The 16,052-nt window shown below is 42.9% G+C and overlaps 1 protein-coding gene across 1 annotated transcript in view; it reads left to right on the top strand.

The window, feature by feature from the left end:
* Positions 1 to 1,479: 1,479 nt before the first annotated feature.
* Positions 1,480 to 16,052, top strand: part of myo6a (myosin VIa) — a 128,873-nt gene continuing 114,300 nt past the window's right edge. The window contains exons 1-6 of the mRNA XM_026194849.1: positions 1,480 to 1,706; positions 3,822 to 3,956; positions 11,205 to 11,274; positions 12,489 to 12,562; positions 14,586 to 14,715; positions 15,429 to 15,534. Coding sequence (XP_026050634.1) covers positions 1,533 to 1,706; positions 3,822 to 3,956; positions 11,205 to 11,274; positions 12,489 to 12,562; positions 14,586 to 14,715; positions 15,429 to 15,534 — 689 coding nt within the window. The 5' untranslated portion in view covers positions 1,480 to 1,532. The remainder of the gene's footprint in view (positions 1,707 to 3,821; positions 3,957 to 11,204; positions 11,275 to 12,488; positions 12,563 to 14,585; positions 14,716 to 15,428; positions 15,535 to 16,052) is intronic.

Consider the following 16,052-nt stretch of genomic DNA (forward strand, 5'->3'; position numbering starts at 1 on the left):
CTCACTGCAGTCATTAACTTCCACTTCATTTTGATGCCAGATGCTACGACCGACAACCCCCCGCCCGCCTCTCTCTCGGGATAGTTTCATAATGGCTAACGGCCGTGCTCGAACTTCTCTCCACTGCAAACAAGCCAGAGAACCCACATTTCAGTTTGCCAGTACGTGATGTCACCTCATTGAAAGTGAACAAGAGGCCTGAAACGCATACCCATGAATCCTTCCTCCGGCTGCTGCAAACAGAGGAATTAGCATTAAGTGAAGTGCACACTGTGACCTAGAGTCCCAGCTGATAACTACGCTTCTTTTTTTTTCTCCAGTGACAACAATAATAATACTGCACACGTACAAGGTCACAGTTTGACCCTGTGACCTCGTATTTGAGCGTGCAGCTTGGGAGCGTGCATGCGGTGTGATCGGGTTTGCTTCTGCTTATGTAAATGTGCATCACAGTGAACACCTGAGGGGATCACACCTGTTGGTCTCCAATTACAGCAGCGTCCAGGCTGCTCTGATAAAAGGGGCTCATTGTACTGGGATTGTGATGGTTTAATATCCCTAATTAGTTTTGATGGGCTCTTAGTGCAGCACTCAGACAGTGCGGGGTAATTATTTTAAGTTCCCAGAGAAAAGCCTGCTGCTGTTTGGCAGGAAGCCACCGTGTGTGCAGGGAGCTGCTGGGTGACGGTCGCAGCTGTGTGGATGGAAACGAGCTGGCTCAGAGTCTCGCTTCTTATTGGCTGCTCACCCCGCCCGGCTCCTCTTTTTTTCTTAGCGAGGTCACGATGCTCCTCGATGGTTTTTCTTAGGCTTTGGGATGATGCTTAGTCATCCTCCAGTGAAACACAAGCTTTCACTTTAGAGCTTTCAAAGTTGTCTCCGCGTTCCCACGGCAGGATGTTCACTGATTTAGGAAGCAGATTTGTCATGTCCTTTTAAGAGTTTCTAACTTTGTGAGACACTAACATTACTATTTTTATTATGATTCTTTGGCAGTTTTTATAATCTGGTTTATTATAAAAACTTGCACAGAAATGTCACTTCAAAGGGACAAACAGACTTTTAAGGTCAGTGTTATGTGTTTTTTTTCTTTGCTCTACTACACAAAGGTCAGTCATTGTCTTCAGCCAACCACTTTTACCACTAATGTGATGTGTGGTTTAGAGACAGTGTCACGGATTTAAAAGCTGAAGATGTTAGCATTTCATTGCGAGGACAAGGATGGGACAGAATTGGAAATGAGTCCATCGGGTACAGCTGAGGCTGAGATGGTGTGGACATGTGGGACAAAGGTCAGAGATGATTCATGGATGTAGTGAAGGAGGACGTGCAGAGAGCTGCTGTGACAGAAGAAGCTGGTATGCTGTCTGTAACCACACCATCGCCGGTACTTCCTTTAATGTGACAAATGCATCAATTCTGCATCAGGTTAAAACCTCAGTGTGATAGAAAGTGTTTTTTGAGCTGGAAGTCCGTGCTGTGTGCGTGTAAACACGCTCTGGCCTGCGAGGCTGACCGTCAGGTTCTCACACATGCTGGTAGTTTATGGTCTGCTCTGCCTCCGGCCGCTCGTATTCACGGAAACAACGGAGAGGACAGGAATGATGAACTGCAGCTACTCCGGCTCCATCAGCTTGCATTTGTTTACATCACTACATATCCGGTTGTTCAGTGATGATGCGACGAATCCTACTTCCAGGTCTAAAGTAGGCCTAGTCTGCGTTTAATATGGCTTTTGTGTTGTTAACATGTTTAATGTTATGTATTTTCTTCTATTTGATCTCAAAAAGCTCCTACAACAGTCAGTGATCCCTGTTGACCTCCCTCGGCTTTTATTACCGCTAATCATTTATTTAAGCTCAGTTTTTAAAACCTTAGGATGTAACTACAGCCCAGCCCATGCAGCAGTATATGAATGACTAACCTCGTATTGTGGATGGATTATCTCCGTTGTTCTCCTGGCTGAAGTTTGGTCCTTTTACAGCATCCTGCCATGCGATTACATTTGTTCCTGACCACTGAGAACACTCACGTTAATTTTTATCGAGTGGAAAAAAAGTTAGCTTGTTTATATTATGCTAACATAGCTGTGTCGCTAGCGGTCACGTAGCACATCATTATATACCAGCTAGCCCAACTTCAGTAACCCTACAAACGTTACTGCTGTTTAGTTTTCTGTCTTCATTTATGCTGGAAGTGATAGCACAGCTGTACGTTTTAATTTGTTTCCAAAACCCCGCAGTCAGGACATGCTATATTGTATTTAGATAGAAGCTAGCGAGCTAACTTCCTGCTAACTTCTAACTCCGTTAAATGTCATAAATTCCGTTTTCATGGATGCCTGGATGTTAAACTCAATTGTTACACCTGGTAGAGCAGAACGCTGATCATTTTATTAAAGATGAAAGACTTTAGACAGTTTTTCAACTCTCAGTAATGCCATAGTGATCATTTGATATATGGACCTGCAGCGGAGTTTAGGCCCAGACACGGCTAGTGACGTCAGACTGAACAACCGGATTACTGTACTCATAGGGGTTTCCACGACATACTATACTGTATGGTGACACACATATGTGGTGATGCTAGCGTGGTAGTGCGATGAACGCTGTAAGGAAGAAATGGAAATCATCACATCAGTCTGTGGGGAAAAGAATATTTTGTGAAACTTTTCTTTTCGAACTTTTGTTTCTTACAACAAGGATTAACAAGTCCTAAACGTTACACTGCTGTTTTATAAAGTGCGTCATTTTTGTGATTTTTAGTGTTTCATGTTTGAATGACAGCTGTTGAAAATCATCATTTTTACAGCTGTCAATCCATAAAATCTGATAAAATATAAACACTGGTGTGCCTTGCTTTGTCCTCAGCGATGTTATTGTAAATTTATTGTCCTTTATTTAATTTTTGGGCCTTTGTTTTTGACTGTGTTCAGTTTCCAGAGCGGTTTTGGTTTATTTTAGGTTTGTTTTTTATTGTTTAAGGAATGCTAACGTTCAGACTTCATTACTTTGTGTGCTAGTTTTAATCTTATTAATGACTAAAGCTAAAGACAAATACTTCATTTATTGCACATTTGGAATGTCCTTTTAACCGACTTCTATATTTTATTCTAGATTTGTGAGTGCATCATGAGACTTCAGGGAGTTTCTGTCCCTGTGTCACCGCTGTAACGCGATCAGCTGCTGCTTTGACTCACTAACACTGTAATTGGTTTTCTTGCTGTCAGAAAAATCTCCTGAAAGCCCAGAGTCAGTGCTGTGTTTCAGTCTGTAGTATAATGAATATTTCTAATCTTGATGTCCATTTCATTGATAAACTAAAGAGAGACAAAATGGTTTAATAACGTGGCTGTTACAAATGCAGGAACAAAGTTTGTGCTCTAAAATATCTTTGGAAGTCAGGGAAGTAGGTGGCCCCACCCACCTCGTGTTTAAGCCTTCTGTTTGTGAGGGGCAGCCAATCAAAAGAAGGCTGGGCTGAAGGGGGAGGGGCTAAAACTGTTTCAGACAGAGGATCGTGGCACAGTGTCCGATAAATAAAGATTATTTTGAAATGCAAGTCATCAGGGTGCAGTGAGATAAACAGACTTTAAAACAGGAGGCACACCTCCTACATGTCACTCATGAGTACAGCATCCTTTCAGTGTTGTGTGATTGGCTGTTTGGGATTTTTATGGTTTGCTGAGTGAAATGAGTACCAAGGAGCTGAGGTGCAATCAAGGCAACACACTAGGAGCCAACTGAGCTTTAAACAGAAAGAAATGTTTGCATGTTGGAGCTGAAAGAGCGCCGCTGACTGTCGTGTGTCATGTTTTCCAGAGCCTTCAGAGCGGCGAGATGGAGGATGGGAAGCCGGTGTGGGCGCCACACCCAACAGACGGGTTCCAGCTGGGAACCATAGTAGACATCGGAGCTGACAGCCTCACCATCGAACCCCTCAAACAGAAGGGAAAGGTGAGCAAACTTTGAGGGTTACCTGCTTTACAGGAGCAGTTATTACTGCACTGCAGACTTATTTACTCGCCTGCCTTCCTACCCCGAGACCGTCCCCAATTTCCCAACTGCGTCCTGATGTCTGTGTGCAGGACTCGGGTTGGAAGGATGACATTTATTTTACCTCCAAGCATCAGCGTTGTATTAATAACACAAAGCAAAGACTTAAACGGCTAGCTGTAGCTTCATCACCTCTACGTCAGCCTTTTTATGCCTTCCTCTTTTATTTTGAAGAAGAATGAGTGAGATGAAAATGGTTTTGAATCGATCGGTCCGCTCTGGCCCTTCTTTGATGGGTTTATCTGATGTGCTCTCACCTGCTGTGTGTTAATGATTTAATGTCCCACTTAGCTCGCGGGGCTTCAGGCCACCTTTCTGGAAGCAATAAAGCATTGTTCACTCTGAGATTCACCTCCGGTGCTCAAGTGCTGATTAATCAGAAGCCAAGTGGCTCTGTGCAGCAAGATAAACGCGCTTTTTTTGATATCGCCTCCGTTGATTCGCTTTTCTGCTGCATCAGGTGCTGAATCGCCTTCAGCAAAGCTTTTAATGTCACTGAGAGTCTGTTGCTGTGGTAACCCCTAAAGCTCGGTGTCCGTCTCACTAATCTTCCCCCTCGGAGAGGCCTTGGCAGTGACAGCGTTCCTCTTTAAAGAGGCTCCTCACTGATTTACCGTCAGCCTGTAAAACACAGAACCGCATAGGTGTGTTTCCACACCTGCCTGAGTCATGAGTGATATTTAAACAGGAAAAGTGATTTTAATCCTGCGTTCTTTTAAGAGTGGCTCTCGTTCCTGGATGTTTTCTCTGAATAAAAGATGTTGCACAAGGTTGGCCTCACTGGATTTCTGGCCGTTTACTGGAATGAGTTGCAGCAGTTTTTACAGCAGTCATTCGACACTCACACAGCCAGTTTTATGGTTTTTATCTCCCTCCTCACCATCTCTATCCAGAAATATTTACTCCACCTTTTACTGTGCCCCTGATCTTTGCACATTTGCTCTGCAAACGACTGCATAAACGGGGCCTCTCTGCATTTACAGAGAGATTCCTGGTAAATGTATTTTAAATGTCACACCAGTTTGAAATGATCTCCGTTATGGATGGAAAATTACAACTGGGGAATTTCAAGTGTTCAGTGATTCACAACAATTCATGGATTCAATAAAACACACGAGGAGACACTCCACCTTAAAAGTACCCGGTACCTGCTTCAGTAGTATTTTTTACTGCACACATTCTTCCATCTTTAGTGGAACAGTAAAAGTAAGCTAACGCTGACAGCTAACATAAACGTTTTATTTTGTTGGGACTGACCTTTATTTACCTCACCTATGGCCATACCTGGCCTTCTACTAATATATATTTATTATAATTAATTCCACTTTAGCATTTGTATCCTTCTTGCTCCTTCTTGCTACATTTCACTGTTTCACAGAAACCCTTCACTCCTTTTCAAGGCTTTTATTTTTAATCATTTGCACAAACTTGAGTGTAAAAATAGATGTTTTTCATTTGAAGAACCAAAAAGCTCCATGAATCTGACATACGTGTCTTATTATTTTTATCAAAGGAGCGACTGACAGAGGTGCAGGTAGAGAAGTGAGATGTGAGGAACAAGTAAAGGCTGATGAAGATGCTTCTAGACAGATGGCTTTATTATGTATTTGTGTACTCGGAGCGTTACACCTCTGCACACACAGTGTGTTGGTTTGCATTAATGAAGTTTGTCCCACGTGTATCAGTCTCTCACTCGTGTGCTGAAGTCAAAGAAATACGATGAAATATGAGACCTCACGTTACGAGCAGAACCAGCCTTTGTGGTGTTGCTGTTGCTCGCTGTGGTCTCATTTCAGGGTGTGAATATCGTGACGTGTCAATGATATGTTAACAACTGAGTTTATATTAAGTGTCATCAGTGATGTCGCCCCTTTTGAGCTGCTAGCTTCTGGTTTTCTGGTCACACATCCTCTTTAACAAAATATCTTCATGATATTCATCGTGACAAAAATATATTTCGTGACGATGGCGTCAGATAAGTCGCCTTACTGTGCAACTGAAAGATGAGAGCATCAACACAGGAAATGATGCTTGTGTCTTTGTAGCTGACTTGACGCATTGGACCGCTAATGGAGGCTGTTTCAGTCTTCTGTCTGTAATCTGAGAAAGCTTTAACTCAGGATCCGCCCACTTTGAGCGTTCAGCAGTTATCTCAGTCGTTGTTGCTTAAAGTGACTGAATGTCATCGGCTTTCTGTGGTCAGCAAAGTGCTACTAGTTGCTTCCTGTGTGGACGACCCTTAAATCATCACCTGCAACAACCCTGTGACTGATGATGCTAACCCCGGCCCTCTGCTATTAGACTGTGTTGTTTCTGTTTTTAAAAATAGTTTTCCTGAGTCTTTGCAGTTCTGGACAAAATCAGTAATTATACTGACTGCTGCTCATCAGAAAAGTCCTTTTTGCTTTTCTTCAAAGCGGCGTGTGGGCATGCACCGCGAGCCCGTTGAATAAATCGGCTAAAATGAACTCGCAGTGCAAACTTTGATGGCGTCGATCAGTAGAAGAGTGCAAGCTGTCTGCCGTCTCAGGTGGATTTGTTAAAAACCTGAGGATTTTGCACCTTGGAGCCATGTGAGTAAAATAGTAGGGTCCCTGAGTTTTGCCTCAAAGGAGCTGATAAACCAGTTCTGACCCCAACTTAAACACCATAAATCAGTTTTATCGGTCGAGGCAGTACAAAGCCTGCTTCAAAGGGTTTCCTGGTAGGAAGGGTCCCTCTCTGGGTTTACCACAGAAAACAGTATTTTAACAGTAATGCTCTGATCTGCTGTCAGAGCGAGTTTCTGGGCTTGAATCTGAACAATGTCCCGTCTGTCCCGCTGCAGCCACTTTGTGCCAGTGTCTGACGATGTGCTCACTCGCTGGCCGGCCTCCCGGGATGGACGTCAGGGGAAAGACGGAGAGCATGAGACCCTGTCATACTATCGCTCACAAAGAGCCGGCCTTGTCTGTGTTTCTGTTTCCCAGAGAGTGTCTGATCTGCCTCGGAGCTGCAGATGGACAAAACTGTTTGAAGGGCATTACTGAAGGAGATGAAGTTATTTTTGCAGCAGATACTTAAAAAGGCAATTTTGGAGTTACTTATTTTGTAACTTATTTTGTTCTCGCCAAGAATGAAATAAGATGATGAAGTTTGATGATGTGGCTTTAGTGCCAGGAAGTTATTAGCTTTGATTAGACTGGAAACAGGAAGAGGACTAGCTTTGTTTGTACCATAAACCATGAGTCACTTGCACCAGCTATTCATCCACTTGGCCAGTTCGTTGCACCAGTTTATAGCCAATCCTTAATATCCAAATCACTGATCAGCCACAACATTAAAAGCAACTTAATTCCATTTAATTGCATTTATATGCCACCAAATCACAGCAGTACTTATCTGAGTCTGCTTCAGGTTGTTTGGTAAACACTACAGTACTTGTGACTAGGGCTGGGCGATATATCGAGTTTTTTAAAAATATCGATATATTTTCATACGAGATATAAGATGTGACAATATCGTTTATATCGATATAGCTTATGTTACGTTATAATTATACTTGTGGAGCCGCAGGTTTGCCTCTCTTTCGTCCACTTTTGTCTCTACGCAACGTTACTCGGCCTCGCCTCTCCTTCACTGAACACAACTCCCCCTCCCCCATAGCTTCACCTGCAGGCAATGACAAGATGAAAGCGGAAAATCTCCGTTAGCGAGTTACCGCGGATCGTCCCGTGCGTGGGGCTGGACGGCGTCAACGTGTTAGCGAGCTAACCGCGCTAACGAGCTAACCGCGCTAACGACATGCAGCCCGGAGGAGCTGCACGGCCTAAAATCCTTTCATTTTCTCAAAACTCGACAGTGCGCCTTATGTATGAATTCTGGTTGTGCTTACTGACCGCGAACCGATTTTATGTGGAACACGGCGCTCAGCAATCTGTCAAAAAATGTTTTAATATGACTTTGCTAAGCTACGGAGCTGCACCGCTTGATGGATTGTCGGAGGATTACGGCTACCGGGGAGGAGCCTCGCGGAGTGATACGTACTGTGCTTCAACGTAATATTACTGTACTGTGTGTGTATAAGGACCACAAATGGCACCTGTTCAGAGACGTGGTGCAGCTGTGAAATCTGTCTCTTTGTTATTATGCTCAGCGTCTATTAGTTTACATTTTGACTGCACAATTGTGAGCTTTTTGTTATGCACAAAAACAACATTGTTTTCTTTTATTTATGGGCCATGATTATTTAATAAATGCTGATAATTTATTTTTAAGTAATTTCTTCATGTACATCTACGCTGTATGTAAATAAAAGTGCCCGTGTGACATCTGGGACACAGTGTGACTAAGAACTCTCTTTTTGTTCTTAACTTATGGCTTTAAAAAAAAAAATCGAGATATATATCTTATATCGCCATCCAACTAAAAAATATCGAGATATGAATTTTGGGTCATATCGCCCAGCCCTACTTGTGACTGAATCCCCAGCCCTCCAGTCTGAGAAGGTGCTTGGTTATGGTGTTGTCTCACTGAGGCAGCGGGTCCACTTCAGGCCACTTGTCATCTTGACACATGGCTCTTTTTCCAGGGCTAGGTGTGGAGGGTTGTGTCCAAAGCAACTGTTCTTTTCTTGCCTTCTTCCCAGCTACATGAGAGTGAGCCAACTCTCATTACTACATTTTCAGAAAGTCTCTCCCCAGTGGGACGATTGGGGTCCTTGCCAAGATATGGGAAGACATTGCAAATGTACTTGGATTTTAGGTCGCAAGCCACCCAAAACTTGATCCCAAACTTGTCAGGTTTACTTGCAATATACTGCAGGAAACAGCACCGAGTCTTTGATGGGAAAAGCTGTTCATCAACGGTGATATGTAGACCAGGGTTGTAGCACGTGATGCAGTTGGTGACAAATGATCCCCACACACTGGAAATTGCAGCGAACTTATCAGTCTTTGCTCGATCACTGCAGGTGGACTTGTCATCAAAGCGTAGGTGTTGCATGATGTCTTGGAAGCGGTTTCGTGCCATAGTTCCAATTATCTGTGGGTTTCCCAGGTTTGCTGACCAGCAGTCATTTAGAGATGGAACCCTGTTAACCCCCCGCAAGATGACAATTGCAATAAATGCCATTAGTTCAGGGAGGTCCATGAACCAATGAACATGCTCCGTGCACCACTCAGCAGGCCATTTGTAAATATGTGTACAAATGGTTGGTTTTTTGTACTGTTTTTATCAATAAATCGCAGCAACAAAGGACCTACACCCATGTGTGTTGATTCTCCCTAAGATGGCAAACTGAAACACTCCAAGTTGGTGACTTTTGGAGATTTATTTCCCTGGATGATTGAGAATGCATCAAGATGAAACACAAAAGGAAGTTCACAGCTTTTAGCAGCTCGCCCACCCCCTCATCCACACACCCCCACTCCCCTCCCTCCAGAATTCCCAGGTAACAACCTAATTTACATATGAATGAAGAGCCAATTTAGCTTCCACTTGGCTGAAGCTAAAGCTTAGCTAAAAGCCTACCAGCCATTTGGCTGCTCTCCGGGTTTTAAAGGTAGAAAAGTAGGAGCCTGGGGGTGCTACTGTTAAACAACTCTGAAGCATCGGGGTGGGGGTGGGGTCACAGGACCTCTGGGAGTGTCCTGTGGTGTTGTGGAATTGGATGTTGGGGGTAGGGCCTGCGTGGATCGGGCTCGCTCCCGGGCATGCAGCAGATGCTTGATCAAACTGGGACCCCGGGGAGTTCAAAAACACTTCAGGCCCCTTGTTGTGTTCACTGAGGCCTCCCTGAGCAGTTAGCATGGCGCTGTGGGAACGCCGTGTGTGTGAGTTCTGGACTGTTGGGTTTGGAAAGCTGGAGAAAAGGCTGGAAACTGATGAAACTGATGGTGTGCTATGGTGAGCATTGATATTCACTGGGACCAATTTAGCTGTTCTTCTAACATGTACCTCACACCTCATCCCACACTGTTGGCAGACGAGTCCTCTTTACACTGGCTCCCCGTGAAGTTTAGGGTTCAGTGTCAGGTTCTGGCCATTTCAGAGCTCTTCATGTTCAGATGCCTTGAAGTGTCCACTGATCCCTGCTCAGAAGCAGCTCTGTAGGGGTCTGCACATTCCAGGAAGGTTCAGTAGTAACACTGAAGTAATAGCTGGCTGTGCTATAACACATTATTTCCCCCCTTGTCTTCACGCGGCGCAGTGTTGTGGAATCGGTCCAGCTTGGGCTGAGAATGTGGAACATGCCACCACTGGAAAGAATGAATCGGCTGTACGTCAGTCTCTGGCTCGAGCCGAGGCCTGCAGCGCTTCTTTAAAGAGCCCGATTCAAAGGAGTGAGAGTCTGCCGGGGCCTTCAGGAGCTGGCAGCGATCGGCTTTAAGATCACACGAATACGACACACACGCCCCCGCACTCCAAAACACTGAGGTCACACGTCCTCGTAAAGCCTCCTGCATTGGTTCAGCATGGCCGGCTTCAGCTCGAAGTCATGTGTACAGAGCTAATGCTCCAAAGCTTTTAGAGTAAAAGAAAGCCGAAGGTGGAACAGTGAAACAGAGAGCACTTTGATTTTAGTTTGAGCCCTCAGGTAAATGCTAATTATACGGAGCATTAAAGAGCAACAGAAATGCAAAAACCATCAAATGTTTTTTTTCTTTTTAAGAAATTAAATTTGTTGTTTTTACTTTCACACTTTCAAAATTCAAAACTGAGCGCTAAGTTTGGCGCCAGGTCTGAGCTGGTTGTGCTGACCTCGAGACCACGTGAATGAGTCGGCGGTTTCAGACGTTTGAGTGGAGCCGGGATTGTTGCCGACCCGATCGAAAGGCAGTAGTTGGATGTTAATAATGCAGCGCGGCATTTCTCTGCATCTCAGTCATTGGACAGTCCCGTCGCCCTGATCCCGTTACCTCCTGCCTCCAAATAATTCATCGTGTCTGCAGCAACCGGTAGATGACACTCACCCTGCTGGAGCCATCATTTAAAAACATGAACATGAAAGAAACCCATGAACTCTGTCGAAGCTGCATCATGCATCAACAGCATCATGCACTGAGTTTTTAAAGCCCCTCTGTATAAATTAACTCAGTTTAAATACATTAAGCTGACAGTTTATTTCATCATAATAATAAATCTCTCTTTTCTTTTCTTTTCTCTCAGACGTTTTTGGCTCCGGTGAGCCAAGTCTTCCCTGCAGAGGATGACGTCAACAAACATGTGGAGGATAACTGTGAGTACTTGTGCTTCATCGCTCCACCTACAGATCTGGCTCCTCCTTTTTTTTAGATATTTGACATTAGACATTTGTCGTCCTCCTTAAGCTGCTGTTACTCTGGAAGTCTGGGATCAGCTGTTTCTGGTCCCCGGGCCTTATGTTTGACACCCCTGGTCTAAAGTCTTTTCTTGATGCACATCAAAAAGGAAATAAAGTTCCATATAGGAGTATTTTTATTGCAGGAATTTTACTTGCTGATCTGTAATTTGAGTTAAATTCAGCTTTAACACAGAGTTATAACAGGATGCACGTCAGCAAATGTTGGTCTGATATTTCTGAGTCTAAACAAAGCAGCAGTGATATTCATAAATTTATTAACGGACCAAGTCGTCTCTTTTTTCCTTCAGATTTTCCATCGTGGCTTTAAATAGATTTTATTTATGAGGCGTTCTTCCAGTCTTTTCCCGGGAATGCACCGGGCGCAGTGCCATCATGATGATGCCCACTCAGAACAGTCTCCTACTGTGTCACTATGCTTCTCCTCGCTTAAATAATGAGTTTTTTGCTTGTTTAAAGAGCTGCAGAGGGTAGGAAATCAGGTCGATTTTTAAAATAAAAGAACCTCTTGTAGGCTAAACACTTTTCTCCTGGTGTTGCAGAAGGTGAGGTTTGAGTACCCGGTATTGAAAGCTATTCGCACGTTAAAATGCAGCTTTTTTTATGCAGCCAGGTGTGCATCTACAGGGAGGGGATGGGGTGGCATTGGCCCTCCCTGAAGACCCTGCTGTTTATTAGTATCTACAGTCATTTAATTACTTTGCTGAAGTGCAGTTTTAATCACTTTATTGCAGTATTTTCATGTTATGCTGTCTTGGTTCCCTATGTGCCCCCGACTGATAAAACCCTGCACACTGCAGTTTTCCTCTCATATAATCTGCTGGTTTGCCGACAGCTGTTGTTGTTGTTGATGATGTTGTTGTGTCTATAGCATCCTCACATTTCTCGAGTGGCACTGTTATTTGTTTTTTGTTTTTTCCTTTCTGTAAATTCAGCTGCTTTGAGTAAACCTATGCTTGTTTCTGATTGGCTACATGCTGCTGAAGGTGGTTATCAGTCTGACTGATAACCACCTTCACGTGAGCTCTCGGCCCGATGGATGATGCGATGTGCAGCGTGGATCCGCTGCTCTGCTGAGTTTAGTAACATTTTGTCCTGCTTGTGTCTCTCAGGCTCTTTGATGTACCTGAATGAAGCCACGCTGCTCAACAACATCCGAGTGAGATACAGCAAAGACAAAATTTATGTAAGTACAGACATGAGGGGGAGCGGCCGGTCGGTGAAATACTGTGAAACAGAAACGGTTGTGAGGTCGTCCTCATCCTCGGCGTGCTGTATTCACTCCTGGACTCAATGGTGTGTTAAATGCACAGGACACACCTGAGGCTCAGCCTTCAGGTGAACTTGTGGCGCTGAAAATGAAAGAATAAACACCAAAAGGTCACAAAAGCAAAAAGAAAAACTCATAAAGGTTCGGGGTTCGTTTCCTCTGATCGTAAAAAGTCAAAATTTCACACCGAACCAAAATAATTCCGACCTCGGAAAGACAACGTCACACGTTATCATCACCCGATGAAGGAAACCAGCTGCCGTGTCAGCACAAAGCGTCGGTCGTGACCTGCCCGCACCACCTGTGGGCGGGCCGCACGCTCAGTCATGTTTCCACACTCCACTGAAGCAGAGATCTACTCCACCCTCGCCTGAAACAAAGGCATCACATTTTCTTACTGGACAAACGTGTGCACTCCCAGTTCAGAAAAAATAACATGTGTGCAGGTTACTGTGTAAATATACATGTAATGTACGGAGGACTGAAGCTGTCAAAATAAAACGTTTAATGAATGAATAGATTAAAAACAACTCATATAAATCAGATCAAACTTTATTCGATTTTTTTTTTGCATCAACATGTGACAATTAATATTTCTGATTCGTTTGTAGTATTTGTTTTTTCTTGTTGCTCTTATTTTTTTTCACTTATTTCCCCTTAATTTTACTTTTTTGATTTTTACATTTTTTTTATTTTTTTAACTGAATTTTTGTTTTTTTATTTCTGATATTTTTTCTAGTTCCTGTTGATTTCCTTAGTAAATTTATTTTTAAATAACTTTATTTATATATGTATTTATTCATTTAATCAGTTTAAAGGTTTTTTATTTGCTTTTTTAAAATTGTTGCAGTTATTTCTACATTTTCCTTTTTCTATTTTCTTTATTTTTTCATTATTAGTCCGATTTTACTCACTAAAAATGAATTTTTGTTAGTTACTTTTTATTGCACTGCATTTTGTGTTGCTCTTGAAAACTCACTTTCACACTGATTGAATAACTGTTTTATTTTTTAATTATTATTATTTTTCCTTCATATGGATGTCTTCACTTCACGGGGTTCATGAATGATCTCGGCTCTTGTCACTTCAAAAAGACTTCAGTAATTATTCATGTCCATCCAGATAAAGAGGACGGCTGTCACGTGTTTGCTATTATTTAAATAATTATAATTTTGCTCAAGTCCTTAAGATGAAACATATGTGGGCCAAACAGAGTCTTCAGCTTACCAGCAAACCCTCAGCTGATGATTATTCCTCCACATGAGGCTCTGATAGGAGCAGCGGGGCTACACAGGGTGTCTTTTCACCCCAGGGGGCTTTTCGGCCCGGCCTCACACCTTGAGCACCCAGCAGGGGCTCATGTGACCTCTGCTGCCTTTGCTATTTAGCTCCATTTTCCTGTGAAGCTTCCAACTGATGTCAGCTGGAGTCAGACTTGGTCCACACTGACACCTAGTGGCCGAGGAGGGAACTGCACTGTGAAGCTCACAGAGGGCATTTCTGATATAAATCAGGTTTTATTGATAAATGAGGATATTGTAAAGCTTTAGAAATATCTGCAGCGATTATAAATGTAAATCTAAACCTCTCCAAAACTTTTGAAAACACAATATAATCATTGTAACCTCCATGAAGACTGGAAACACAATCCTCAATCACAATGTGATGCTCAGGAGTTTTATGAATTCTTGAAATTCTTGAGATGTGGCTGAATGCTCGTATTACTGGCTGATATGGAGTTTGGATCAGTACAGAAATTCAGATTTTCTGATCCTGATTCCGTTAAACTCTGACAGATTTTGGAGCCTCTCACTTTTTATAAGTGCTGAAAGAAAACGTTTGCTGCTCCTTCAGGAGGAGGCAGAGAAATTAGAGACTTTGTTGGTTTTATGAGCCAAATAAGTGATTTTTATTCCTCTTGTTCTTGTTCTTCTTTCAGACATTTGTAGCAAACATCCTGATCGCCGTCAACCCGTACTATGACATCCCGAAGCTTTACTCGCAGGAGACCATCAAGAAGTACCGGGGCCGGTCGCTGGGCACGCTGCCGCCGCACGTCTACGCCATTGGTGAGCAGCTCAGTTTATCACAACTTTTACATGCTGGACAGTATTTCCAGGAACTTGTCCCACATTTTTGTTCTGTGCTCGTGACTAAAGCTCAGTTTGAGCATTTTTGGTGTGTTTTTAGAAAGAGGGAAACCTTTCGTTTGCCGTGATTTAAAAACACAAACAAATCGTAAGCAGAAAGCCTCACATTAAAGGAGAGACAAGAAATGTTCTGTTAGTTAGTGAAATCTACCTGTGGAGGGAACAAGGCATGATACATCTCTGCAGAGCTCATTTTAACCTGCTCGAGTTGAGCAAAGTTTGTTTACATATTCAGAAAGTTAAAGACTCCTGAGACGGTTTAGAGGTCAGTATCTTTATTTTAGACTTTTTAAGCAGTTTTTGGTCATGGATGCTTTAAAATGTCCTAATCCCTGTCATTTTTATAAGACTTATTTTAATGTTTCACAAATTGAACAAGATCATTAAAGTCATTAAGAAATTATCAGTTTAATCGTCCTCTAATAATTTAATACCAAAAGCAGTTCTTTTAGGGTGAGAGTTAATGTTGTAGTTCACAATTTGTTCACTAGGGGGCAGCCAGCACTCAGATTTCCCAGAGTCCCCTGAACATCACGGTACCAGACTGACTTATTGAAACCGCAGGGGTTTAATATCTGTTTGATTTTTGGGGTCAGCGTGGCGTCTGATCTAACTGCTGCCTCTGTCTTCAGCTGATAAGGCATACAGGGACATGAAGGTCCTGAAGATGAGCCAGTCCATCATCGTCTCCGGGGAGTCTGGAGCCGGCAAGACTGAAAACACCAAGTTTGTTCTCAGGTGAGGGAGGCGAGGGTCTCGTCTTTCAGCGAACGCGGCGACGACAAATCTGAGAAAATTATCCACGTTTTCATGTTCGTGTGATTATTGTAATGTGACCTGTACTCGGAGCTTATATACACAATCAGTTTTGATATCATCGATTTTCATTTGACCTCATTTGTGATTTTAATTATCAGCTTGTTTTCATAATTAATTGATTGTTTTGTCCAGAAAAGGTCGTAAAATGGTTAAAAGGCCTGTTTTAGTTCATTTAAATGTCCTGTTTCATTTGACTCACTGACCCCAAATATTTTCTACTCAGTTATTCTGATAACTCAGAGTTTAAAATATTTTGCAGTTTTTCTTAAGAAATTACTTATTTGATTATTAAAAGCGGTATTTGATAAATGCTCACACAAAATCTGGACTTTGGACATGCTAAAAGCTGTGACATTACAGTGTTTAGACGATGTGAGCAGAAACGTTTACAGGCAGGTGAGAGCCGGTGATTCTAATAATGCTCTCCTCTGAAGCAG

Source organism: Astatotilapia calliptera, chromosome 15 (assembly GCF_900246225.1).
Source record: "Astatotilapia calliptera chromosome 15, fAstCal1.2, whole genome shotgun sequence".
NCBI lineage: Eukaryota > Metazoa > Chordata > Actinopteri > Cichliformes > Cichlidae > Astatotilapia > Astatotilapia calliptera.